This window comes from Synchytrium microbalum (assembly GCF_006535985.1).
Source record: "Synchytrium microbalum strain JEL517 chromosome Unknown SmJEL517_scf0004, whole genome shotgun sequence".
Classification (NCBI taxonomy): Eukaryota; Fungi; Chytridiomycota; class Chytridiomycetes; order Synchytriales; family Synchytriaceae; genus Synchytrium; species Synchytrium microbalum.
In genome coordinates, this window is record NW_022158353.1 from 554,746 (window position 1) to 581,716 (window position 26,971).

The following is a 26,971-nucleotide window of genomic DNA, read 5'->3' on the forward strand; positions in this document are numbered from 1 at the left end:
ATGGAGTCCCGGAGAGAAAGCCAAACCTTTGGTGCAGTGTGGTGGAAATGAAATCGCCATTCCAAGTCCTGGTTGGCAACTTTCCATCTTGGGACGTGATATTGTGAGTTGATGAGCCACATATTGGGGGAAAGACCGCCAGTCGGCAATAAACAGGTGTTGCGATATCTTGAAATCAACAGGACGTTACTTCTCTACCTATGCCCGCAGATTGTTTTGCGTCTGTTCTCAGAAAGTAACGTCACTGGATTAAATATTTTGACAATTTAACGTTACTCTGCTGGTCCCATTGCTAATTGTGTCCTGTATGAGCACTTTTCTTACATATATTCAGACTACATATGACCTCTTTCGCCGCTCAGAAAAGCTTCATCAATCATCAATTCCAAATTGAACATTTGGCATAATGTTGAGCGACGAAAGTGAGCGTCGAGAGAGAGAAAGTGAGCATCTGCGTTGACTACGTATCCAAATACGTGATATTTAATGTACTGGATGGGTTTCGAACTGAGACCTCCTCTGTCTACTGAAAGGCATCAACTCCAACAACCAAGTTGCCGTCGGCCTATTGAAAACAAGATGTGGGAGTATTCTCAAGCGTTTTGGGGTATCCGCCGGTAGACAAACCCTTACTCTATCCTATTGTGCACGATGTTTAAATCATCTGGTATCTTCACGACCCCACTGGCAGTCAAGATTTGAAGAATCCCGCCAGATTGATCGTACCAATTCCAATTAGGGTTCTGTTTTATAAGCTGTAGATTTGCCAAACCTCGCTCACTGCATTGACTGTTGATTTACATATGCTCTATTTGGTCATTTAATCTCACAAATGGAGTGCACTACTACATCGATGAAGACTAATACTACTACTGCAGCTACAGCTACGATGCCTTGGTTAAAGGTTTAAAATCCAACTTCAGCACACCACATCTCCACATCTTCTGGTTGCAGTTGGTCGACTCTGATATTATCGCCGCCCTTCTTGGTCCTTAACCCTTCACTAACACCAGCAGCCTTAAGATGCTGTCTCTTATTCTGGAACCATATTTGCACGGCCCGTGGCTTCATATCCATCCGTTCAGCGAGCAATTCCCGTATACTGGTTTCTGGGTAACAAGTTTGTTCAAAGACCTTGCTCAACACTCTTACAAATGGTTTGGTGATTCTGCCATTACCGGCGGTGGCACTACTACGACGTTTACGGGAGAGGGCTGGTGCTTGCTTTCTTGGTGTGTCAGCATCGTATTCATCATCTGAGTCGTTACTAGAGTTGCTGTCTTCACTAGCGCTGCTTGCTTCTTCTTCTATAACTGGTTGACGGAGTACATCCTTGTTTAGAGGGATGTACGGTTCGAAGTCAACACCAGAGTCTCGACGTGAGAATATTTGAGAGGCGACCTCCATGGCATCATAAACGGGGCTGGCACTACCATTTAGAGGAGTGTTTGGTGATCCGATCTTGCTACTATACGCGTTACTACTTTCGGGATTGACCATCGTGATGGCTGTAAGAATGGCATGCGTAGCACCATTCACAGAATCCAGGGTCCATGCAATGCTAGCTTCGAGAGTTTGCATCTCGCTATTGCTATTGGTTTGACAGGAGCTCCCCTCTTCATTTGCAGCGGGAGATGAGTACTCCTCTAGTACAGGGATCTCCAGATCGGATGTACAAAACGTTTGACCTGTAATGAGGTCCTTGCCAAGATATTCAGACTATTGGAATTGAGGGATTTAGTCAGTACGGAGTGATTATAGTGGGATTGGTTAGATCGGTAGGAGTAACAACGGTTGCTGACGTAGCTGAGAACATTACAAGGTTTGTAACATACCCATTCAGAGGAATTATCAGGTAGAGAGAGCGACAAATTAGACGTTTCCTCCATGGAATTTAAGCTTTCGAAGACAGGTGTTGCGAGCATTGGTGATAAAAGTTGGGCAAGCATTATATCCAACTCGAGACTTCGGTCAATGTTCAGGCTTCTAGCTTGGAATACTGTCATGTAATCGAAAGACATTCTTGATTCTTGGCAAGTCTGTTTTTCAATGGGATGTTGTTCTTATTGACGTTGCAAGTGAGAGTGAAGTGCTGCTGAGAGATAAGTAACGAAAATAACTTGCTTGTCGGCAAGTCGAAAACGCGAGCTGAAAGTATGAATGAAGCATTGCTATTTTCGGATGGCAAGCTTGATGTGAAATCAGGATACAAACAGAACTGCAAATCGCCGGCAAATACAAAATTCTGATTGATTCCTGATTCCCATGGACCACCGACGAGGAAGCAGTGAGGTGGAGGGAATCAGATCGGGCTTAATAGTCCTGGTTGGCCACTTTCTATCGTTGCAGTAAGAATTAGTTCCATGGTAGTTCAATCAAATAAAAGTCACTGGATTTAAATATTTTGGCAATTTCAAGTTACCCTTCTAGTCGCATTGCTAATTGTGTCCTGGATATTAATTATGATAGAATGCTTCAACTGTATAAGAGCTCCCTCGCTGTCCAAGTTCGCCCTCCTCAGCTTCAAGCTCGATGCTCAAGTAACTTTGGAAAACCACATCCAACCAGGATAGAGAGCCGATATTACGCAATTGAGAGGATCATATTAGTCACATAATCCACGTCCGTATCCGTCTTTCATCCATATCTTGGTCTTAAAGTGCGAAAACGTCGGTCGGGTTGGTGTCGCACTAGATAGAAATCAAAGCAGGCGCTTTGACTTTTGTAGCCATGGGAGATACTTTGAACTTTGAATTTCGCGTATGTAAAATAGACTTTTGTCTATCTCAACCGAAATTCAAGTGCATTTGATGGTGGAGGCTACCAAGTTAAGATTCCAATATGGTCAAGATACCCTCAAGCATCTCTTCTCGTTGCCATGTTCGCTCAATGATCATCAAGGAAACTATGGAATTCGGTTATGACAGTATGACATTTGAGTGTCAATGACCAATATGTTTTATTTCAGAGTTATGTGGACAAGGATTCAAAGAATTATGCTGCTACAATGAGCTACTGAGATGGAGTGCATAATTTGAATCAGTTACTATCTGTGCATGCTCAGGTGGTAACGGTTTTTGGACAGAACGTTTCGATTCATCAACTTGAAGATACAGTCGTCTATCAAGGACCCCTATTGGAGACGTATCTCAATCTAGAGTAATCGCATTGTGGATTGTACAAATGCTAGAGTGACAAGAACCGCTTCAAGATACATTAAGTGTTTTCTTCCTTGAGTGGCCAATCAAAAGTAGCAAGAAAAAATATCCTTCTAAAGTCGACCCCAAGTCGAGTATATTAAGAGCCTAAAGCGCTGGCGAACGTCTGGCGGATGGCTTGTCGACAAGATTTCTGGTAAGATCGTTGTTTAAAGTGACACGTTGCAGACGATCCACAGCCTTTTTACTCCACCATTCACTGGGCATGCTAATGCTAGGACAGGTCTTTAGGCTGCTATACTGGTTCTTGCCGCAAGAACCACATGACCCCATTTTTCGTAAGAGATGTTGCCGAACAACAGGAGCGGAGAGTTCCGTTAAGAGGCCTCGTATGTTATCGATATACACAAATCCCGATAAGATATCGATATGTATGGATACTGTATCGATACCGATGCAATATCGATGCTGGTATAATACCGGTGAAAACACCGATATTATACCCAGGAATTCTAACGACATACACGGTCATCAATATCGATATAAATAATACTGATGTTGATAACTTCCCCATTCTACTCTTTTTCAATGGCGAGGACAGGGATCCCCGAATAATACCGATGTTGATAAATTCCGTAATCTTCTCCAATGGAGAGGACAGAGATCCAATGGAGAGCCATCAAGTCTGTCGTATTTGATGTTGATGTCACGACCTCGAGATGTCCAGCTTGCGAATCGTTGATACTGTTGATGACTCACACTTCCAGTTCGTGATATCGTTCTTGAGTGTAATGTTATCATGGCTCAATACAGAGCATTCGGCAACTAGCACATTGTTTGATTGTTTCAGTTGATGAAGCTGGGATGCGATTTTGGCACATGGTTCGAGTTTCTTCGAGCAGATCATTCATGACGATATTACTATTGGAGGTCATATTCCAGTTCAGAGATTTTTGCATGATGTCAATGCAAAGATGATGTGTTTTAACACTTGGAAAAGTCGTGTTGCAAGGTATGTGAATGCATCAACGCAGAAGAGCATTCCATAGCGTTGAATCGGCTACAAATGAGCACTCGTAGATGTACCATTGTAGGCATGTCATCTTCAACGAGGACTAGTAACAAAGTAAGTAAGCACTGTATGGCGTACACCATACTAGAACTACTAATTGTACGGTACAAAATCCATTTATACACGTACTAGAATGTATTGAACGCTTCACTTTCAGCTACCAAAGGCTTTAAGTCCCATCACATCAAAATTCAAAATGTCAAAAATGTAAGTGGACGATATGCTACCACTTTACTAACCGATAAAGAGGTGATCCAACACGGTTGGACGTACTCCATGGATATTTGACATGAATTGGAAGCACTGCGAATCCTATTACGTATAGCCAGCAGCTCGCGGACCAGTTCTCAACGTGATATTTCTCTGCACAGAGCAGCGAACGTGATGCCGGAAAAATAGAAGATTGAATGGAGGTTACAATCGTATTGAATATCAGATCTCCCTCCTCATTATTGCTTTGCGACGTACCGAGCTTCTCAGCAGCTTCACATTCTCCCCACAAATCTCGAAACCCAATCAAGAGCAGGAAGATACCTTGGAACGACACATGGCGACAAATGGAGACCAACAGCCGCAGCAGCCAGTGTTCTCAAATCCATTCCTGACTCCCGCGTCCAACTCGACAAGAAGGAAACCAGCTGCAAGCACGAGAGTCGATTTCAGTGAATTCGATACATTGACAAGGCAATTGATGGGAACTGGTGTAGATACTACTTCAAAGACTTCATTATGGTCATTTGAAGAGGCTCAGGGAACTAGTCTGGTATGTACCTGCCCTTCATTCTTTGTCGTGTACATTGAAATCATGAAATTGGTTGGGCCATCCCAGACTTCAGACAAGTTTGCGGTTTACTTGCAAAGACTGCTTGTGGACACTGATTATCGGAATGTTCTTGTTGCAATCGAACTGCTTGTGAACTTGTCAGATCTATATCTATTGCTTGGTCAACATGCACTGATATAGTTGCAATGGAGTTGTTCAGAAACTTGTCTGATCTATGGGCATTGCTCAATGAACATGCACTGACCAGCTTCTTGTCTTTGCATGATATGCGCATAGGCGTCAATCAAGGCTGCAATGATGAACACGGTAAAGAAAGGGATTAATCGGAAACGTATTACAATATATAACATAAACGAAAATTTTAACCTCGCCGAGTCTACTTAGGTGCCAGAATATGTTCTCAATGCTGTGCAGCGTTTACGAAACTACTTGTGTGGAGGTAAACTTTGACCGTTCGTTTCCCTCAACAAAACTATCATTCTATTGGCCTTAACCTTGAATGACAGCTCACGCACAAATACCCTGCCTTGCTGGTTTACAGAGGCCAGGTCGTCGCACATAACGCATGCACTCTCGCTGGGGGTGCTAGACCGATTACGTGATCTGATACAAACTCCACAGTATGGTTCAGATATCAAGGTACAAGCCATGCTTTGTCAAAGTATTGCATCCTTTTTTTGCCCTACCGCTCACATCAGCCTCACTCGCTAGTATGAAGTATGTTGGATATTGATCAACCTCTCAGCTACTGAGGCCACTGACTTGCAACGTAATACTGTTGCCAATGCCGGTTTCATAATGCCCCTAGCTGCATTACTGCTTGATCAGGATTGGAGGATACGACTCAATGTAAATGCTTAAGAAGATTTGCTGCAAACGAAAGCAGTCAACATATCATATTCATGAGAATCACTAAATCCTCTTCTGCTCGCATATTAGGCTGCATGGGCATTAGGAAACATTGCTGGTGAATCAGAACAAACACGAGATGCTGTCATGGATTGTCATGTCCTCGCTCCCTTGATGCACATTTGGGATGGTGCTGATCGATCACATCCTGAAGAACAAAGGTCGTCTATTGAAGTAGCAATGCAAGCCCTTTTGTGTTTGTGCGATTGGGAACTGCGAAAGCCTGGTCATTGGGAACAGGTACGTGAGAGTTGTGTTGAAATAGGTCTTCAAATACAATTGGGCCCCTTCAAAGTTTGCTCGTTTTGCCTGCTTTCCAGCACTGATTTTCTTAAGGATTTCTTTTATTACAGGTTGTCGCAATCATTCCGAGACTGTCGCAGTTGTTGAGCGAATATCGAGGACTCATGGAACCTGAAATAACGGCATTGTGTAGAGCTGTCGCTCAAATCGCATATGCTGGATATCAACGTTCAATAGATGTTTTGGGTGATTCGTCAGTTGGATCTCTAGTCTCTATAGTACAGTAAGTCCTCGTAAACTCCGAAGTGTAGTCGATGCCCACTGCTAAAAACTGGGATATCTCTTCTCATGTAGATCTTGTGATGTAACAACTCTGCCGCATGCCCTAAGGGCTTTAGTAAACATTACAGCTAGACAGAATAGTCTCACACAGGTATGCGTTAATCTCCTTGATTCACTTAGAGGTTTGCATCATCCGCTTTTAATTCGACCACACCTCCTGATTCAGCTCGTCGTACATCTTGGACTATTACAAAAATTAAAACAATTGTTATCAGACTCTTCAATGATGGTAGACGTCCAACTATCTGCCATCATGATTGTACATAATGTAGCAGGAGTGCCAGCCGAAGGACGAAGTATCGTCTCATCAGGTCTACTACCTTGCATCTTGGAATACCTAAATGTCGAACGACCAGATCTGGCAACCCATCGAGTAAAAGCAGCAGGTGTATTGAGGAATATGGCCGTATCCAACGATTCCCTACAGATTGAAGAAATATGTAATCAACATGTAGCATCTGTCTTGCTTCGATACCTCCTAGCACAATCGACTCGTGATAGAACAGCCACTGAAGTCGGTGTAGCCACCCTACATGGAATAGTCCATTATAATCCATCATATAATCCAGTCCGGGATTGGCTAAAAGCTAGTCCGAATGTCTTTGATTTTATATGGAGTCTCCGGGTGCAGTTTGAGTCGTCACTAGAGTCTGGTGAATTTGTACAGGAAGCGGATTCAGATTCAACTATAGGACCAACACCTGAAGAACGTCGTGCTCATGAAATGAGTGCTCGACGGTCCATGTTTCAGTTAGAATCCTTGATGAAACTGCTATACCCGAATCAGCTTCTGGTGGCACAAACTAGACAAAAGGAGCTTAATCAGAACTTGGTGTCATTGCATAATGACTTTGACTCGGGGGTAAATCTAGCACTGAAAATTTTAACCCAAATCAACACCCAGTGTTAATTGTTCTGTTTCTTCTAAATACAGGTTGGCATGGAGGGATAATTTGTGTCCTTCCCTATTCCTGACTCGTGAGTATTGGTAGTAGAGAGAGTGGGTTTGAAGGGAAGCACACAGAGCAAAACGAAAGAGGAAGAAACTTTAAAACACACAGAACATTTTGTTGGGTTTTTGTGTTAGTCTGGTTGGTGTCTGTTGTTGTACTTAGGATCATTACCATACAACGAAAACTTCAAAAAGCAGTGCTTATTGTATAAACAAAACTCGCTTATATATATAAGGCTTTATACTCGATATGCAGAACTTGATTGCTGACTGCGAACAATGTAACCCAAAAAAAGTCCAAGTTGGTTTCGATACCTCAACGAGTCAAACAACGGATCAGGTTCAACGATAACGTAGTAATGACAGCCTCCTCTTGTTGCGCCTTGATCATTTCTATTGAACGTCCTGGATGAGCACAAATGTTTTGGATGTCCCCGAGTTGCGTTGCTTCCAAAACCACCATAGACAGAATCATGCTACAAAACAAACTACGTCTCGAGGTAGATCCGGAATCAATCCAATGGGTGTATCACCAACGTCTAGATCGTCTGACAAAAGCGATGCAACTCCTTCCACGAGATGCTATTACGAAAATTGTGGCTCAGTTGAAATCCACAGATTTTGCAAGCATGAGAAATATGGAAGAAACAGTCTAGCTCAGTCTTGGAAATAACAATAAACTCTTGCTTTACCCAATGCAAACAAACCACACTGGGACTGCTGCAAGATAGCTGCTTCTGTATCTCCATGATTGGTAATAGCTGACATCCACGACTCGTCAACTCCAAATATCCAGATGAGCGACATGTACCTGTAAGTGCATTAACTCGGATCACACTGGAATCTCGACGATTGAGAAAGCGTGATTCCATATGGTCTCCTCTGTCTTTTCGCAACCGGGGCTTGGAACCCACATTAAACCATGTTTGTAAGTGTGGGATGAATATTGTACTGAGATTTCAGAAATCTAGTTGCTAGGAGCAGGGGTCAGGAAAAGAACAGCGAATGCCTGAATAAGGTAGATTATTTAAGCTTACTTTGTGATTTTTCCAAAGAGACGGAACGATGCTTCTATCCTCCAAACCGAATTCTAAGCAGCCTGATTGAAAAATTGGTTACAGAAAAGAATGACCCCCTGGATAGCGAGGCACAGGGCAATTCGCTTCCAACATGTGAGGGCTGTCCCAGTCCCAGCGGCCTTGCTCCATGATTCTGAAGTGACTTGACCAACCGTAGAAGTGTGACATGATCCAACCATAAAAGTCTGACCGTGGCGACAGCCTCTGACTTTGTGTAGGTGTTGAGATTCCTCACTATTAGACATGACTACGACCAGGCTCAGATATGAGGCGTTGAATTTGTCGGGGCGACAGGCGCTGGATTTTCGTAGTTTGTCTATGCAGTTTAGGATCTGATTTGGATCATAACCAAAACAACGCTTCAATACATCTTTGAGCATACCGAATAGGAGAAGTAATAAAACCTGGCTACAAGAGCAGCAACTCCACCATAAGGCAAGCGTGCATCAACCATCCAGGATCAAGGTGGGTGTCGTATGTTGTTTTTCCCCACCACCTAGACAAGACATTGACCTGGCCCGCAAGCCTGTACATTGTAAATCCCAAAACACGTTTTGGAATGACTTTAAATCAATCACATGCCTTGCCCCATGACTCCTGAATGGCCTGACCACAGTAAAGTGATCTTAGTGATGGCTCTTACTTCTTGTAGGTTGTCTATATATTTAAAGTTGAAAAGTGTGATAAAGAATACGAGTCGAAAAAGAGTGCACCGCGATATAAAGAGATTGGTACTCACCGAGGGAGATCGTATCTCGCAAAGTTGTAGAGCATCAACCAGTTCAGGATCAAGATGGACGTCGTCCCCACCATTAGACAACGCACCGATCGGGCCATAGAGGCCTGCACTTTGAAATTTCAAGAAATAAATTGTTTTGGAAGGCCGGTAATCAAATCGAATGCCTTCCCCAATGATTCCTGAGTGGAACCACAGTACATTGTGATTTCAAGTAAGAGCTCTGGTTTCTTGTAGGCTGGCTATATTGGAAAAGGGACATAGTGTAAGACAATGAGACTGAGAACTTGAGCTGCGCCTAGACTTACATGATTGTTCTGGATTGGAGACAGTATTTTCACTTGGACCACAAGAGCAAGCATGATGCAATTCCCGAATCAAGGAAGGAACGTATCCTTCGACCGGGCAAGAATTGCAACTTGTGACGGGCCTGATGCTTCTTTGCGCCATACATTTTCACATACAATTGCGTTGTCCTTTTATGATTCCTTGTTGACGTAAACGTCAAGAGTGACGGCTCGTGCTTCTTGCAGGTGTCTATTAAAGAGAGAGGATGAGGTGAGCATCAGAGTGGGAGCAGAGCAAGAGTGCAAAGACCGAGTATCAGCACAATGCTCGTTGCGGCTCCACGATTGCGACAACCGAGTACGAGAGGTATCTCGCTTGCTGATGAGAAGAAGGGACACAGCACTAGTGCCTTAATCTTGAATCTTGATATCTGTACAGACAAGCAACGTCAGGAGAATCAGTACCATTGTTATAGTTGACGTCAAAATACGTGATCTAGTAAAACGAGAGATCTTGATACCTGGAAGGCCGTAGAGGACCGATCAATGCAGTCCAGAGATAGATTCATGTGCAAGAGAAGCTATATAGGCATTTTATATAGAGGAACTAGTCAGTAAAGACCGACAAAATGTTAGAAGCGGCAACAGTATGTTTTGTGGACATCAAAGCAGGAATTGTTCAAAAGCAGTGTAATACATCCGAAACTACTAGTCGTGGATACATCCACGCAATGGGCTCTCGTCCTTCTAACAGTTCATGACAACGTCGGTTGTGGAGGATGTTATGAGTCTTTGAAGCGTCACAAACTACAATTTAAAGTGAATATTCGCGCAGCAACGAAAATGTTTGTATACGACAGAGAAAAGCATCCATTACGTGTATTATGCCTCGAATAAATCACCCCTCGTTATGCCGAGCAAGAAAATGCTTGCTTGTGAGCGTTTGTCGCGTTGTAATCGTTAAAATCCATCATCCAGTGCCATTCCAATTGCCACCGCATCTCAACCACATATAGATCGTGGAGGACAAGACGTCTCCTTACGTATTCAGCGCTCTGGCTTGATTTTGGATACAGCAGCTTTCTAGTATTGGTAAAGCTCTCCTCAGGTAAATCCACAGAAATTGTTTTGACCATGACGAGGTGTTAAAAGGACTCTCGGCTTGCTGTCGTGTAGTGGATCCATCTTTCAATCGTCTAAATCACTGCTTAATGCTGACATCTAGTATCTTAGTTAGGACTCTCAGCTCGCCAAACTCGGCCAAGACAACAAACATTCGACCAAACTCACGAATTATACCATGAAGCCCTCTACAGGATTCGTCAAGAAGCCAGCCGTCACGGGGAGACGTCCATTCTCTGCTCTCGAAGAAGACGACGATGACGATTCAATACAGCAACAACCGAAACGAAAGCTTCCACCATTAACATCAACTTCAACACACACTACTCAGCAGCAAAGTATCAAATCATCTAGTAACGCATACGATCCAGCTTCAAATACCATGGATCAAGATGACGACGATGACGACGATTGGAAGGTTGACAAGAAACCCACTATAAACCAACACTTTGTCAAAGCCGGATCCACGACTGCTAGACCATCTATATTTTCCTCAGAACGCTCTCCATCTGCAAATCCACCTCCAGCAGCAGCAGCCGATGACGACGAAGATGATCTAGACGCATTCATGGCTGGTATAGATCAGCAAGTAAAACAGGAAGCTAGTCTACCGAAAAGACAAACGCAACAACAGCAGATAATGAGCTTTGATGATGACGATAATGTAGAAGATTATATCAAGTTTATGAAGTCAAAGGGGCTTGAAGTTGGCAAGAGTGGAGTTGAGAGTGGTCCTCGACCTGATGATGACGATTCAGATGATGAGGTGTATAGAGCTGCTGCTGCGATCGATGCAGCCAATGAAGATCCGAGTATGGCACGTGTTGATGCTCTTACAGGTATGTTTCCTTCTTGTTGTGACAACAAAAAAATCCAACAACGATCAATCTCCTCTCAAATCCAGGTGATAAACGCAAAGACATTGAACCCCTCCCACAAGTCGACCATTCCAAGATCGAATACCCTGAACTCGAAAAGAATTTCTACGAACCTCATGCCGATATAGCATCTCTAACACCTGATAAAGTTCGTGAAATACGAGCACAATTCGATGTCGTGGTAACAGGTCCAGATCACGCTTCAAAGCTGTATTATCCATGTATCTCATTTGGGCACTTTGGATTTGACGAATCATTGATTTCAGCAATTGCCAAACATGGATATACAGAACCAACCGGCATTCAAAGACAAGCGGTACCACTTGCATTGTCTGGTAAAGACCTCATAGGTATTGCCAAGACCGGGTCTGGAAAAACAGCTGCATTTATATGGCCGATGCTTGTACATATCATGGATCAAGTGAGTAGCCCTTGACACTGACAGAAGTCAAACGTCTTCATTCGACTTCTTTCGGATACACGTCTTTTGTTCTACATCAAATCAATTCCTTCAACTTCTTTTTAATCGGTTTCCTCGTCTCTGCAGGATGAATTAGATGTTGATGATGGACCCATTGGACTGATTCTCGCTCCAACTCGAGAACTAGCTCATCAAATATACACAGAGACCAAGAAGTTCGCCAAAGTTTATAACCTGAATGTGTCTGTGATTTATGGTGGTGCTTCGAAAGCAGAACAATTCAAGGAACTTCGAAAAGGCGGAATTGAAATTATTGTTGCTACTCCGGGACGATTGATAGATATGATCAAGATGAAGGCTACGAATTTAAGGAGGGTGTCATACTTGGTTTTGGATGAAGCCGATCGAATGTTTGACTGTTAAGTATCGTTTGGATCGATTCAATCAATTCGTTTTTACTTCAGTTTTCCTGACTTTTTTTTCTTTGGGAAATTTGTAGTAGGATTCGAACCACAAGTCAGATCTATCTGTAATAGTATACGGCCTGATCGACAAACACTCCTATTTAGTGCTACGTTCCCTCGCAAAATCGAATACCTAGCTCGTGACGTCTTGACAGAACCACTAAAAGTAATTGTAGGAGGTGTTGGTGTGGTCAATACGGACGTGACCCAAATAATCCAAGTTCTTCCTGACGACTCCTACAAATGGGATTGGCTCGTAAAACAGTTGCCCAGATTCATAAGCGAAGGAGGATCGACACTAGTATTCGTCGGACGCAAAGCGGGTACCGATGCTCTGTATCTCAACCTAAAAGACATGGGCTTCAAATGTGGAGCACTACACGGAGACCTGCAACAAATCGAAAGAGATACCGTCATTGCCGACTTTAAAGCATCTCGCATAAATGTGCTTGTATGTACAGATGTGGCTGCTCGAGGTCTAGATATCAAGTCTGTTAAAAATGTAGTGAATTATGATTCTGCCAAAGATTTGGACTCTCATGTACATCGTATCGGAAGAACTGGCAGAGCTGGTGAAAAGGGGACTGCGTACAGTCTGGTCACCAGTAGTGAAGATAAATTTGCTGGGGATTTGGTGCGTTCTCTTGAAGATAGTAACGTGAGGGTGCCTGATGATTTGATGGCGTTGGCTATGAAGAATGTGAGGTTCAAGCAGTCTAGGTCGTATGGTGGTGGAAGAGGCGGAAGAGGCGGAAGAGGTGGGTTTCGTGGGGGTAGAGGCAGAGGTCGTGGTGGTGGAAGAGGATCAGGCAGAGGCCAATCTTCTGGAGGTCGTGGTGGTGGCGGAGGATCAAGTAATCCTAATATGGTGCCTTTGGGATTTGTCAAAGCGTCACATCAATAGTCGATCTCCTGTCATGTCAAGCGCAAACGAGATATCATTAAAACAAGCACTGTATAGAAAATATTCTGCATATACTTTTTCTCTGAATCATAACTTCTGTTTGAGATGTTAAATCCTAGCTCTGTTCTCAAATTTCTACTTTATACTGTTGGATTTTTCGCGTGTAACTTTGAAATCCTCAGACACCGTTTCTCGTGCGTAAAATAATAAATAGTATATTTCATTCGAAAATCAACCAAACAACATTGTATGACACGTAGAACAATACGGTTTGTCATTCTTGGCCTTGTAGCATGTCGAACTTGAATTCGTTTCATCCGTGAGGAGTTTCTGACAGAAATGGCATTTGAAGCAACGATTTGGATGGTATTTCTTGTCTAGCGCTACAATGCAACGACCGAGGATGGGTTTGCTGCATGTGAAACATAGTGCTTCGTTTCTGTGACAAGGAGGAGTTTGATTGTTAGTCTTGATGATAAGGATATTGATAAATGTTGAGGTGTTTTTTACCTTTCGTAAAAGTGGTTTTCGCATAGTGCGACGCCGTTGATCTATTTGGTTGAGAGTAATGATAAGTACATAGCGCAAAAAAGAGATTCAGACAAATCTCGAGGATATACCTGATAGTATTTGCCATCCTTGAAATGAACTCCACAATCCTAATACCACATAATCCTAGTCAATCAACCCATCACTACCCAATTTCCGACAAAAATCACACAACACTTACAGCACAAGAAAAACAAGCCTGATGCCAATACGCGTCCATGGCAATAATGTAGTCACCAATAAGTCCAGCGCCACACCGATTACACTTTTGCGCAAACAGATTCAGGTAGTCTTCTTCACAGTATGCTTTGCCCTCATGTTCGAGAAAGCCTTCCTGGGCACCAAAGTTTTTGCCACATTGGCAGCAGAAAAAGTGCTCAATGTGGAAGGATTTGCCGAGTGCGTTTATTGCGCGCTGATGATTTTGGAGGTATTGTTAGAAACAAAAACAGAGAGACAGTGGTGAATTGAAGAGACATTGAATACCTCGTGAATGGGCTCTGAACAGTAAGCACAACGAGGAGCGAACTCTTCACCGAAACATTTCTTGCACCATGCGGCACCTGCAGTGAATTCCAAATCAGTCCTCTTCTATCACCAATCGACTTGACACAAGACCTGTCAAGCAAAAGAAACCTACCATCTTTCTCAATATACTTTTGATACGTCAACAACCTCCCGCACCGACACAAGAAATGATCCTTATGATAATGCTTGCCAATAGCCTCAATATACTGCCCATCAACAGGCTGTCGACATCCTCCACACGGCGGCATATCAGCCTTTTGAAACGGCGCATTCGTAATCATTGGTGCAGCTCTCATTTTACCACCACCAGCTAGCGATTGCGTGCTTCCAAACACACCGTTTCCTCTTGCGAGATTCGATTCGGAGCCACTTGGTATATTGACATTGTTGAGATTTGAGGAAGGGGAAGGTATGTTTGTCGAGTCCGACACGAGTGTTTTTTGCGATGCGGTTTTTATTGCTGGCGATGGCATGCGAGCTGGATCTAGCTGGGAGGGGATTGCTGGCGAGCTTGGGTATGCGCCGGAGCGCGATGGTGTGGAGGGGCCAGCAGATGGTGCTGTGAAGCTGCTGAGGTCTTTGAGGAGATTGTCTAAAAATGAAGAGAGTCAGGAAATGTGGTATTGTGGGGATGTTTGAGTATCGATCGCATGGGGGAGACATACCTAGTTCTTCCATTATGGTCTAACGTTGAGAATGGAAGCTTAGTGGTTGGCTGAAACGGACTGGTTTTGGTGATCTCGGCGAGGGTTGAGATTTTTTGGAAAGCGAAGTAGGCTGTTGTGGAGATTTTCTCGTGGTATAGGTAAAATGTTGAATAGCACAGACGCTGCTTAGATCTTTTGGAAAGATATATGAGCCAAGTGCTGTCTGAATTTGAAAAGGATGCCAAGCTAGTTGCAGCTCTGCGGACGAGAAATTACACAATATGGTTACGAGATAAGTAGAACGATGTGACCTTTTGCTGTATTGGAGAAACCTACAAAGAGCCTCCAGTATTTGAAATCCAAAATCTCCTCTCAGACTGGATGTGGTTTGAGACTCACAAGCTCTGGGGTGTGGGTTGGCCCACATCACTGAATTTAGCTCCTAGCCCACAAAGGGGCAAATTCGAATTTTTCGACAAACCGGTATAATCCGACTCACTCCAAAAATTCAAATCATTATCGTATTTGAAATATGTATGCTGTATCTCGTATAGCCAGAAAGGCTTCCTGTAGTGTCGTCCCCCACACCTCGTCCTTTAGTCGCTCGATAACACCCTTCGCAACAACCAACGCCAATATATTTGGACGAGTTAGGTCGAATACCATAAGTGACGTATCCCATCTACGAACGTTTCAGCACATCTCAAGCACCGCTGGAACGTCATGGAGCTCTACTATGACTCGCTACCTCCTGCCGTATAAGTTTCGTGCGCTGCTCATGCACCATAGTCAGCTACATGCCAGGGCATCTGATTTATTAGTCGCATTGAAGAAGAATGCTCCAATAGGTACGTCTTTGTGACAATGTGATGCTTTTCTTCACCCACATGATCCAACTTACCACCTGTTCCAACAATAGACGACGCAGTCCTCGAAGCCTACGAACACTTATCGGCCGATGCTACTGCACTAGGCACCGAAGAAACCATAGCAAATCCTAGCTGGGGACTTGACCTTATAGAAGAGGAGAAAGCACGGTCATGGATTATCGGCGAGGTAGAATATATTATTAGGTCACTCGATACCTTATCACAACGTATTATTTCCGCTGGATGGAAGGAACGTGTTGATGGCATGACGTGGCTCAAGAATTCTTCGACAAATCTCACTGCTGCTGAACCTGCTGTATCGACTAGGTGATATACCATTAAAAATATAAAGGGCTGAGCGCTCCGGTATCATTATGAATCTATATTTAGTTGTTGAGCGCGTCGAGTTCATACAGAATCTGTCAAATCCGCAAAATCGCAGGAAAAACACAAACCTCAACAATTCGTCCATTCGTTCGTGATCCAACAGTTCTACAGAAGCAGAGGCTTGATCTACAACACCAACCTACTAATTCGCATCAATATAACCTGTTCCGGCCATGGTACGTACCCTCCTATACCAGAAATCATCGTTTACATGCACAATTATTCATTCACAACTTTCAACGTTTTCTAGTCCAAAGGAACTGCCATTAAAGACGCCATAAAAGCATGGGTACGTACACATATTACAACACTACGTTAGCACCACTATCTAAACACACATATACTAACTGTCCCTCTCTTCTCTCCCCATCATCAAACATCGAATCTCTCAGGAAGACAAGACCGGCCAAGTAGCAGCCGAGGCACAAACAGTCAAAATGCTGGCACTGCAACCCTTCATTGTCAAAATGGATGCATCTCTCGCCGCTCTCGTCAAAGTCGAGTAGGTCCCACATCCCTGTTCCAAGATAATGCATGAGAACTAACGATACACGTATCGTAGATATCTAGGCCTATCAACCAACAATATCGAGAAAATAAGTAATCTGCAGGGCCTATGTAAGCCAAAAAAATGACCTCCATTATTCTCAAAGTCAACTCTGTGACGAGCTTTATCACGCAGCACACCTAAAGATCCTATCCCTCGGCCGCAACATGATCAAGAAAATCGAAGGACTGGACGCCGTCGCAGATACGTTAGAAGAGCTATGGATTTCGTACAACAACTTGGAAAAACTCAATGGTGTTGAGTGTTGTCGTAAACTCAAGGTCTTGTATGCTGCGAATAACAAGATTAAGGCTTGGGAGGGGATTTCATGCATTGTAAGTCCTTTTTGAAGTGCCCGTTGTTAGTTTACGTGTCCTTTTAGAAGTGCCCTTTGATGGTTTATGTGTCTTATTACTTACGTTTTGTGGGCCTTGTAGAAAGATCTACCACAACTAGAAGAATTGCTGCTTGTGGGCAACCCACTAGAAGAAAAGTGTACAGCTGATGGTAACTGGGTGACTGAGGTTGCCAAAAAGTTCCCGCAGATCAAAAAGTTGGATGGAAAGACGATTATTCGTGATGAACCTGAAGACAGTGGGTCTGGAGATGTTAAGGCCTAAGATAGACTGTTTTAGCTTTTGTACATATGCTCTTCTTTTTCGCTCACACAAGATATAGTTCAATTTAAATGATTCAAGCCCAAGCTTCAAAAAGCTCTAGCCATTTTTTTGCCACCATTGCCATTTGTAAACAGGTATATGTATATTTAAGGGAATTTTTCAAAGAGATTCGAGAGGTTTAACATAAGCAAACACGAGTATTATTATTCTTCTACGACTAGCAAATCGGGCTTTAAATAGTATAGACAGTTGTGAAAGTGGTTATATAATTAAAGAAGCTTCTCTCATCTCTCCTAAATACTCAGTCATACGGGACTTTACATTACCAAGAGCTTTAAGTAGTTGAGGCATATATTCTACTCCAAAGTGCATCATGGCAAGCTCATTCATCGACAATTCTGGTGGTGTATGGTTTCCCGGCGTCCTGTTTGCCGGTGTCCTGCTTCCAGATGTAGGTGTAGACCACCCCGACGACGACCTTGATCGTTCACGAGCTATCACTGGAGATGGCGGTTGACTTTCTGGTTTGGGTGTTGCTGAGAATGGTATCAATGGTGCTACTTGTGACAGTGCGGTAAGGGATTGGGCACTATTACTGTTACTTATAGTTGGTAGAGTTGTTGTTGCGGTGCTGAATACTAGAGGAGCTACACCACCACCAATATTTGAGGTTGTGGTTGGGGTCATGTTTGCAGCGGCTGCCGACCATGCAGCATTCAGATTCGCTAGTGCAGTGGTCGATGAGGATGATGGTGTATGGTGGCGTCTACTTCGACTTGTGGTTGATGGTCGTTTTATTGTTGAGGGATCTAGTTGTAATATTTCATACAGGACTCGTCGTTGTGCATCAGTTGGTGTTATTGAGTCGTCACTCTCTTCGGCTGACTCGGCCAAATCTATCAGGAATAATGCGTGTTCTACGTCCTTGGCATATGATTCTGTCAGGGTTTGTACTTTTGCTCGGTTCTCTTCCGTCACTTTGTCAATGATTTGTCTCGACTCTGCATATAAGAACTTGAGGTCTAACGTAGAGTGGCTCGTCAGCAAACGAAATGCTTGTTGATTTATGTGGGCTTAAAAGCGGATGGAAAAAAAAGACTACAACTGTCATATGATCATACCTTCAATATGCAATGCAAACTTCCGCACATTGGCAATATCTATTCTCAACGTATCCTGCGAATTGGTAACTGACGTAGGAACATTCAACACTTGCCCACCATCAACATCTATATCAAAGTCCTCATCCCATGACTCGGCAGCATAATCCGCTTCCAGTTTTGATAACTCCTTCATTCGTCGATCCCTAGCTTTAGCTCTGACCGATGACGATACATAGGTTTCGTCATCCTCATCAGCCATCAAAGCATCTAGAATGGGTGTACTGTGTATTATAGCCGATGGAGCCGATCCGACACGTAATTCAGTCAGCAGGGGCTGTTCGAATATAGTGGGATCTGTTTCTCTAGTTGTTGATGACATTGGTAGACGAGGCAATCCACCGGTAGCTGATAAACGGTTGTGAATTGAGTTTGATCTGGATGGAAGTGAATGGGCACTGCTACTACCACCAGACGATGAGGATGGTGCTTGATGGCTATTACTAGTATTTATAGCTGTTGATGGTCCAAACGATACGGTAGATCCTGCTTTGGGTGCCAGCGGCGGTTTAGCTCCAACAAGTGTCGTTGCTCGCTTCCTAAATCCAAGCGGTATGCTAGTACGATGACCGTCTTTACTATTACGAGATGATGTCGTCGATTCTTCACTGCTTATGGTAGCACTTGTTGAAGGTCGACCTAATGCGCCCAGGTCAAAGGAGAAGCGATTTCTTGGCGGCTTTCTGGGTTGGGAAGATTCTATAGATGCAGCTAGTCCGTCTCTGTGATCTGGGAGAACGTATAGGGATTGAGCTCTTCTGTCACGACGGGAAGAGGATGTTCCGAATCTCGAAGTGCGAGTTTGTGACGAGGTTATGGAAGCAGATGATGAGGCGTTAGGCTGCTCCTTTTGTCGTAATGCACCAAAGAATGATGATAATCCAACTGATGCAGCTGTCCCAGACGCTAGAATAACCTATTGTATTAGATAATGAAGCGTTAGTTTAAATAACAATTCCTGTTTTCTCAAAAGTGCTTTTTAATGTCGAGCAAAACCGATGGATGCAAGCGAGAAAGATACACCGAGGCATCAATAAAGAGAGAACTTACAGCAGCGACGGATTTCCTTGCTGCTTTTGGTTTCTTTTGCGGTGATGGCGATGCTGAATCTATGGCGCCCTCTCTGTTCTCTCGGGCCAGCATCCTTTCCTTGCAGTTCCCGATCTAATGAATCAGAGCAGGCACGTTATAGAGGCTGTTCTGTTCTAGACGTCTCCTGTATTGATCTTGCCGTCGTTTGGCCTAATTCCTTGTCGTCGTCTTTTGCAGAATAAAAGTCATGACAACCGCTAAGGAAAACCACGACTTGTCGCGGCGGAAGTGGAAGCCATGCACTGAACAATTGCATCAATTTTAATCGTAAATTTGGCACACAATTCCGTGTTCTTTGGGTTTGTATTGGTTTATATTTTATATTCAACTTGTTTTTCATAACGACGTCAATGGCGTCTTTATGTTTCAAATCCTTGTACCTACTCTTAATTTACTGGTATTTTGTGACATTGTTGCAGTAGTTCAGCTTGAGCTCTCTCCATCACGGCGGTTGGGAGGTTCCCCACACACACTCAAATCCAGATATTCTACACGTGGAGCAAGGTCCAGGACGCTGACCGTCACAGCCTTTCTTCCGCCTATGATATATGATATTCATGGAGTCAGATCTTGAAAACCCAAACCGTTACATGCCAACATCAAACACTTGTACCTTCGACAAGTTTTGCATGCCTCAGTGACTCTCTTTCTACCCTGCTGGGCGCGAAATGTATGTGGCTGATAGCTACTGCTGTTACTACTCCCGCTACTATCAGGGTCTCCCCATCGTGCCGGTGCCATAGAGTACGATGTTGGTGGACTATTCGGTGCGGATGGTAGTTGTTCTGTTTGGACTACATATGGATGGGGATAATACGGTTGCTGGACAGTGGTAAGAGGTAGGTCATGAGTACTTGTAGTGGGTGATGAAGGTGTGGATCTCGTAGTAAGCTGTGAATGTTGCGTTATGGGATGTTGGGAGAGGCGGATGGGCGGTAGTCGCGCTGGCATTTGTTGGGGTTGCAATGACGGGTCTCGTGGAGACAATTGATAGGAGGCATGGTTTAGTGGTGGCAAGATTACAGGTGGGGTATGTGACGTGGGTTGTTTTTCTGACGGTGATCCTGAGGACGCGACTGGTTCGTGTTCAGCAGAAGGAGACCTAAAACGAGAAAAGCCACGAATGAAGAATCAGTTAATGAGTACATTGAATTGATTCCTAGGTCCCCATGTGCCAAAAATCAAACTTTTTAAAGTTGGCCGGCAACCGTTTTTAACACGTTAATTTAGGTGCGGTGAGAGAGTGACATAATGCGATAGATGGACCACTGATCAATGTAAATATCGAAAATATACATAGATTTACACTACTTGCCTTGCTGGTGGAGTCCCTGGTCTAGTATTGGCGTCGTGATCATCATGTTGGGCTTCTTGCCTCTGATGGTTGTGGTCATGATCCGGGTTCAAAACGACATCGAAGAAGGTCGGCCTGCGACTATAACGTGTTTGATCGACGTCCTGAATACTTGTAGCCTCTTTCTTTGGTGTACTGCCTTCACTAGACGCCATACTGTCGGAGATTCCAGACGTCCAGTTAAGTTTTCAGTTAAAGTTGGGATCTGTGCCAAAAATTATCATACAACCGTCCAAAGCAGTCCTCGAGCCAACTGATTGTTTTGCTATTTTACACGTAGCAAGACTTTACAGTTGCAATTTGCGTTCAAAAAAGTTAAAATGTTGAGAGCGAGACTCTCCTCGTCGGTCTTCAAGTGTTTTCGAACACCTGAGCCAGGAGGACCTAGTCACAAAGACGCTCCATGGCGGTGAGGTATGGTTTCGGAGACCGTGTGACGTCCTCACTTTGACAGTCGAGTAACCGTCTCATTTCCTCGCTCGTGCCGTGAGGATGTTCAGATGCTGGTCATTTCCTTCCTTGGTCTGTTGGTGTTTGGTCGATGGCAAAAATCCTTGTTCGCTGTCTGAAAGATGATCTCAACTCATATAGATGGTATTTTGACGCAACCTAAAGGATCTGAGTAATAAATATAGACAAGCAATTCAAACACGTGTTTTTACATGAGATTGCCACCCAAGCCCGTCTGGTTCTGTTCCTCCAGTTCCGTACAGTTCGGCATAGATCCATCACGATACGAAACTGGAAAATGCGTCAGTTTCATTTGCAAAGACACGTACCACTTGCTGTTGTCCCTTTTCTTTCCTTCACAATTTTCAAACCTCAACAAAACCACCAACGCTACCATGGGCATTCTCGCCAAAGAATTCTTGGACTCGAGTGTCAGAAATCCATCAAATAAGATATTCGCTTGTAATACCTGCTTTTGGCACTTGTCCACCAATGACCACGTAGTTTCCAAAGTACGTGTCGTGTCGGGTTGATGCGATGGCCATATAAGAACAAGTTACGGTCACTAACTCCTTCATCCTTCTGTTCTGATATCAGGACTTTAGAGGAGCCACTGGCAAGGTACTTGCAATCTTTCAATAATGCCTAACTTGAGGATTTTAATGCCCACCGACGGTTTTTTGTGATAGGCCTATTTGTTCTCACGAGTGTATGATGCACCAGCAAAAATGAAGAAAATCAAAATACGGTCTACTTATCGTGTCTACTCCAATAGAGTCAACGTTTTTCTCGGGGAGGCGGAAGACCGATATCTCACAACAGGTAAGAAGATGCATACACAGTAGAGAAACAGTACTTCCAAGGGCTGAATGGTCTCAGATGACTTCAATTTGGGCCTTTTTTGGGGTTCCCACACCATGGAAGACGTTATTTCAGAGTGGCTGTAATCACGTGCCGCGTATACTCACATCGCTTCATGGTTTTGCTCTTCCGTAGGTCTTCACACGGTCAAAGATGTTTGCTGCAGTGGATGCAATCACGTTATTGGATGGTTTTATGTATGTTTTTCGAGTTTTCCATCTTGCGATTACATCACCTAATCATCAATTTCATGTAACAGGAACATGCGTTTGAACCTACCCAACAATACAAGGAAGGGAAATTCATTCTGGAGCTTGCTCACTTGATAACTCGAAAAGACGATGCATGAATCAAACCAAGTTTCCTAGCTAGACTATACTTTAAAATTCCATTCTTTACAATTGTTTTGCTGTACTTTTGAAAACGGACAATGATGATGAGAGATGATGGGAGGATCATGCCGTGGAAAGCTGCTGTATCAACGACGTTACACGTTTTCTTTCATCCATTCCAAATTATGTGGGAGTCTTGTTTGCTTTCTTCCTTCAAGTATGCAAGATTTTATCTATATTTCTTCAAAGACCTATATATTATAAACAACAGCGGGTCATCCGCCAAATAATTTATCACAGTACAATCCAAAATAGAACAACAGTGTTAAACCCCTCATTTATTGTTGAAGAAGCAAATCAACATCAGCGTTGACAAGTTCAGCTACTTGACCAATAATGACATCTAGAGTCCTGTCTGCTATCTCGGCAGGTATCAGGCCCAAGGGGTTGACTACTGCTGGTTTATCAAGTATAGGCTGCTCAAGTATTGATTGCTCAGGCTCTGTCATCTTTTCAGACTCTTCCCCGTTTGTTATGACGAGTTCATTTGCAACTGGCACTAATCGGACTTCAAAGATTGGGTATTCGACGATTGTGTGTCCGACGAGATTGTCCTTCAAGTTTTTCTTCAAGTCCACAGGATGATACTTCTTCTTCTCCTCCTATAAGCAGCGGGGGCCAAATGAGTACCGATGATTCATTTCAGATTCAAAGGCACTTACTCGTCGTCCTTCAGCTACTAGATACACATGTAGAGACTGCCATCCCTTTTCCGTATATGATTTGAGACGGTACTTCATGGCTCCATTGCCCGGTATCACTTTGCCGAGTATTGTCTTCCACGTTGACGACTCGTGAATCCTAGACGAATTTGGTTGTGAGAACTTTCCCTTTTTTTGGTTGTTTTGCTTGACGACGAGTGCTTACTTGTGTAGGAACAAGGACGTATCTTCTTCAGCAAACTTCAATTCAACCATCCATATCACACATTTCGCTCTATTAACGAAAGGCTAATGAGCGACAAAAAAAAGCATTTGAACGAAGGAGCATCACCTTTGTAGGAGGTGAGTAGTGTTGTTTTCGTGGCGCTTCAATCCGGGAGTGTATATGTATCGTATTTGATTCCGATGCAGGTGATTCTAATAGTAGTATGAGTGAGCTTGTAGCAGCAAAAAACCATTGCGTAGGAATACCCTCAGAAGCTCCAGCTTTGTTCTCCCTTTCTTCTGAAGATCTTCTTGTATCTGGCTGTTATGCCTCAGAGCATTGTCTGCGAGGCGGAAAGCCTCTTCCAGAAAGCAATAGTCTGCATAGATCAAAAAAGTGTTTTGAATGTCAACAGGTTTTCTTGCAAGTGCTTTGAATACAGGATCAATAAACAGGGAAAGCATACCATTCATCATGACAGATTCATCATAATCTTCTTTTCCAACAAATGCGGTCTTGTCTCTTTGGCCCGAGCAATCATTTTCTTGCTTGTGAGTTTTCGAGCATTCAAGACTGCAAGTTCGACGGTCGCAACGAGGACACTTGTATTTGGCTGCATTCGTACGGCACTGCGAGCATACCACTACTAGCACTGAGCTCTTCTTTTCCTCTTCGCTCTCCATCGTCTAGTAAGTGTAGGCAAGTAGTGTTAACTTTTTGTTTTTTTTGGAAGCAGTGGAAGCTGACATTTGGGCGATTGTTAGCACCTATAAAAATGGTATTATCATCAATCGCAGCTGATTACAATGACCAATTCGAGGTCAAGGATGTCGACAAGGACGGAAAGAAGTTTGACAGAGGTACACATCAAGTATATTTAGAATCACCCGTTTTTGGTGATGCTGACAAGATCGCCCATGCTGATCTCTTTATAAATAACCTCCAAACCTATAAAGTATCAAGGATATTCGCTTCATCACAATCAAGAAACATGGAAATGACTTTGGACGTCCACTCTGAGCTGTATCCCATGCAATTGGGTGAAATCTACTCTATGCGACTGACTTCTTCCATCGAACGAGAACTGATACATGCGAGACGTGATGCTGCTCAGGCCGCTCAACCATGGAGGGATGGCGCAAAGGGCACTATTGCTGATGATTATGACTATGTCATGCATGGAAAGATTTACAAGCATGATGAAACTAGGTCGGATCAGGAAAGCATTTCGTAAGTACCATTGTATTTGTATTTGGATTGTCTGCGGAGAATGCTGCGTATGAGGAAGGGAACTGGCCTAGAGTTGAAAGTGCCGTGGTTTTGCCTTTAGTAGTTTTTTTTGCCTCTGTGTGAATTTCAATGACCCCACAAACGCTTACAATACATATTCATAGATCTCTGTACGTCTCATTTGGTGGATTGATATTGAATCTACATGGTGACTACCGCGCTCTACAAGATTTTGTGGTGGGAAACGAAGTCTTCATCCTGCTCAAGAAAAACCTCCAATAAACCACGTACTCCTCTCCAGTCATTGTGTTGCATATATTAACTCTCACTGTCAAATAAAGGCTGACTTTTGTACAAACTTCGGAAAATTGTGTTTTTGCGCCCAATCACACTTTTCGAAAGAACTCAGCTCTTCGGAAAAGACCTTAAATCAACGACACTCTCATCTCAGAAATGGCTAACACTGATGCTCACGCTAAAGCTTTGGCTGTTGTATCGTCCACACTGAATCACTGGTCAAAGTCATACATGGATAAAGAGTCAGTAATACCACAATGGAAGTACTATACCGAGGTGACGAAGCATGACAGTAATCCAGAGATATTAGCCGTTTGGTCTCTTCCTACTGCTAAAGAACCTATTCCAAGGGCCTTTGCACGTGTTTGGTTCCAATACAGTCAACAAGTAAACAAAAGCAAGAGTTGCATTCCAGATCTTTCTATAAATTTTTTCGCTCACAACTTCATGTTTAGGCAACACCACCAACTCTATCCTACCGTTTCGAAATGCAGTCTCTGATTCACCTTATCCCGCTCGCCACCCCCTCATCGATCGAAACACGCAACATAGACGCAGCAGCCAAACATTTAGGCAATCCAGCAAAGTCCATCCCTCAAATTCTGAAATCCAAAGAACGTGTAGCATCATCAATACAGGATGGTAAACTCATGAAGAGCATATCACAACCAGCTACTCCAACTGCTCAAGAAATACTAGAAGGGTGGTTGCAAGCTGCAAAGAAGGAGGACGCTGTAGTCGAAACTGGATCCAACTTGACATATGACAGAATCTTTTACCGTAATGGAGACGCTACGAAACCTGCTTGTGGTCCATTCAGTGATATGATTATTCCGGCAAGAGTGGAAGCAGAGTGTTGGAAGTCTCTAGGTGCCAAGTTTGTTGAATCGAATACCATACCGACCAAACCTGTAGCAGCTAAAGAAGCCGCAACTGAAGAAGATGTAGCTGCTTCAAAGATACAACGAATGTGGAGAAGTCGACAAAGTTCGCACCAGCCTCAAATGCGATCTGACGATGAAGCTGCACCAGAGGAACAAGAAGAACAAGAAGTGGAAGCTAATAACGACACCGTTGAACCAGAACTGGAGGAAGCAGACGAAACCCCAGATGCTGAGCCTGAAGCTGATCAAGAAGAAGCACTTGAATATGAACAAGAGGACGCTGAAGAATCCCAAGAACCTGAACCTGCCGATGATGAGGACTACGAAGAGCCTACGCCTGATACGGGTCTTGCAGAGGAGGAAGAAGCTACAGTGGAAGCGACAGAATGATGACACTTCAACGCATTTCCAGTGGTGTTTTCAAACTCTAGTGTACCAGCTTTTGTATTCGAAACAACAAGACAGCAATAATTACAAAGTCAAGCATTTCGTACTCTTCGAGTTTTGTAAATTCCCTGTGGGTAGTTGAACGTATACGAGAAGTGTGTTCAAAGTTCTCCGCCTTCAAGGACTATGGCTTAAACTGTGATCAAGTGACCGCTTTTGCCGTCTGGCTGTTGCTCGCAATTGACGTCCTTTCGGTACATATCGAACACGTGGGTCCCAGTATTTTACCATAGTTTTTAAAGGTTTTGAACTATTGGAACACGATTCAACAGACTAGGAGCGCTACCGGAACGCTTTTGGTAACGATGCTGTCATTGGGAATGTACTAAGTATCACATAATCTGCTATAGCTTCCTCGTCCTCTTGAAACTTACTACTTAACTGCGGCTTGCTCCGCAAAATCAACCCAGCGTTCATCTAAGTAAGCTTCTTTGTGTAG

At 43.6% G+C, this 26,971-nt stretch overlaps 8 protein-coding genes across 8 annotated transcripts; 5 read left to right on the plus strand and 3 right to left on the minus strand.

The window, feature by feature from the left end:
• Positions 1–906: 906 nt before the first annotated feature.
• Positions 907–2,021, minus strand: SmJEL517_g01245 (uncharacterized protein; the record flags this gene model as incomplete). Its single annotated transcript, XM_031167173.1, has 2 exons — positions 907–1,719; positions 1,836–2,021. The coding sequence occupies 2 exons, from the start codon at positions 2,019–2,021 to the stop codon at positions 907–909; spliced, it is 999 nt and encodes a 332-aa protein (XP_031026701.1).
• A 2,756-nt stretch (positions 2,022–4,777) lies between these two features.
• On the plus strand, positions 4,778–7,460 carry SmJEL517_g01246 (uncharacterized protein; the record flags this gene model as incomplete). Its single annotated transcript, XM_031167174.1, has 10 exons — positions 4,778–4,993; positions 5,291–5,320; positions 5,399–5,453; positions 5,556–5,653; positions 5,726–5,863; positions 5,954–6,163; positions 6,277–6,449; positions 6,521–6,599; positions 6,675–7,370; positions 7,443–7,460. 10 exons carry the CDS (start codon positions 4,778–4,780, stop codon positions 7,458–7,460), a joined length of 1,713 nt encoding a protein of 570 aa, XP_031026698.1.
• Positions 7,461–10,862: 3,402 nt separating this feature from the next.
• Positions 10,863–13,351, plus strand: SmJEL517_g01247 (uncharacterized protein; the record flags this gene model as incomplete). The annotated part of the gene is made up of 4 exons (XM_031167175.1): positions 10,863–11,523; positions 11,589–11,983; positions 12,110–12,401; positions 12,483–13,351. The coding sequence occupies 4 exons, from the start codon at positions 10,863–10,865 to the stop codon at positions 13,349–13,351; spliced, it is 2,217 nt and encodes a 738-aa protein (XP_031026699.1).
• Positions 13,352–13,857: 506 nt separating this feature from the next.
• SmJEL517_g01248 (uncharacterized protein) lies at positions 13,858–15,106 on the minus strand (the record flags this gene model as incomplete). Its single annotated transcript, XM_031167176.1, has 6 exons — positions 13,858–13,902; positions 13,972–14,010; positions 14,082–14,315; positions 14,387–14,463; positions 14,541–15,020; positions 15,094–15,106. 6 exons carry the CDS (start codon positions 15,104–15,106, stop codon positions 13,858–13,860), a joined length of 888 nt encoding a protein of 295 aa, XP_031026937.1.
• Positions 15,107–15,607: 501 nt separating this feature from the next.
• On the plus strand, positions 15,608–17,498 carry SmJEL517_g01249 (uncharacterized protein; the record flags this gene model as incomplete). Its single annotated transcript, XM_031167177.1, has 7 exons — positions 15,608–15,923; positions 15,995–16,260; positions 16,582–16,620; positions 16,724–16,833; positions 16,894–16,949; positions 17,014–17,213; positions 17,316–17,498. The coding sequence occupies 7 exons, from the start codon at positions 15,608–15,610 to the stop codon at positions 17,496–17,498; spliced, it is 1,170 nt and encodes a 389-aa protein (XP_031026938.1).
• Positions 17,499–17,759: 261 nt separating this feature from the next.
• SmJEL517_g01250 (uncharacterized protein) lies at positions 17,760–19,801 on the minus strand (the record flags this gene model as incomplete). Its single annotated transcript, XM_031167178.1, has 3 exons — positions 17,760–18,520; positions 18,620–19,574; positions 19,709–19,801. The coding sequence occupies 3 exons, from the start codon at positions 19,799–19,801 to the stop codon at positions 17,760–17,762; spliced, it is 1,809 nt and encodes a 602-aa protein (XP_031026800.1).
• Positions 19,802–24,449: 4,648 nt separating this feature from the next.
• Positions 24,450–24,908, plus strand: SmJEL517_g01251 (uncharacterized protein; the record flags this gene model as incomplete). The annotated part of the gene is made up of 1 exon (XM_031167179.1): positions 24,450–24,908. The coding sequence occupies one exon, from the start codon at positions 24,450–24,452 to the stop codon at positions 24,906–24,908; it is 459 nt and encodes a 152-aa protein (XP_031026967.1).
• A 449-nt stretch (positions 24,909–25,357) lies between these two features.
• Positions 25,358–26,475, plus strand: SmJEL517_g01252 (uncharacterized protein; the record flags this gene model as incomplete). Its single annotated transcript, XM_031167180.1, has 2 exons — positions 25,358–25,588; positions 25,657–26,475. 2 exons carry the CDS (start codon positions 25,358–25,360, stop codon positions 26,473–26,475), a joined length of 1,050 nt encoding a protein of 349 aa, XP_031026802.1.
• Positions 26,476–26,971: the final 496 nt, after the last annotated feature.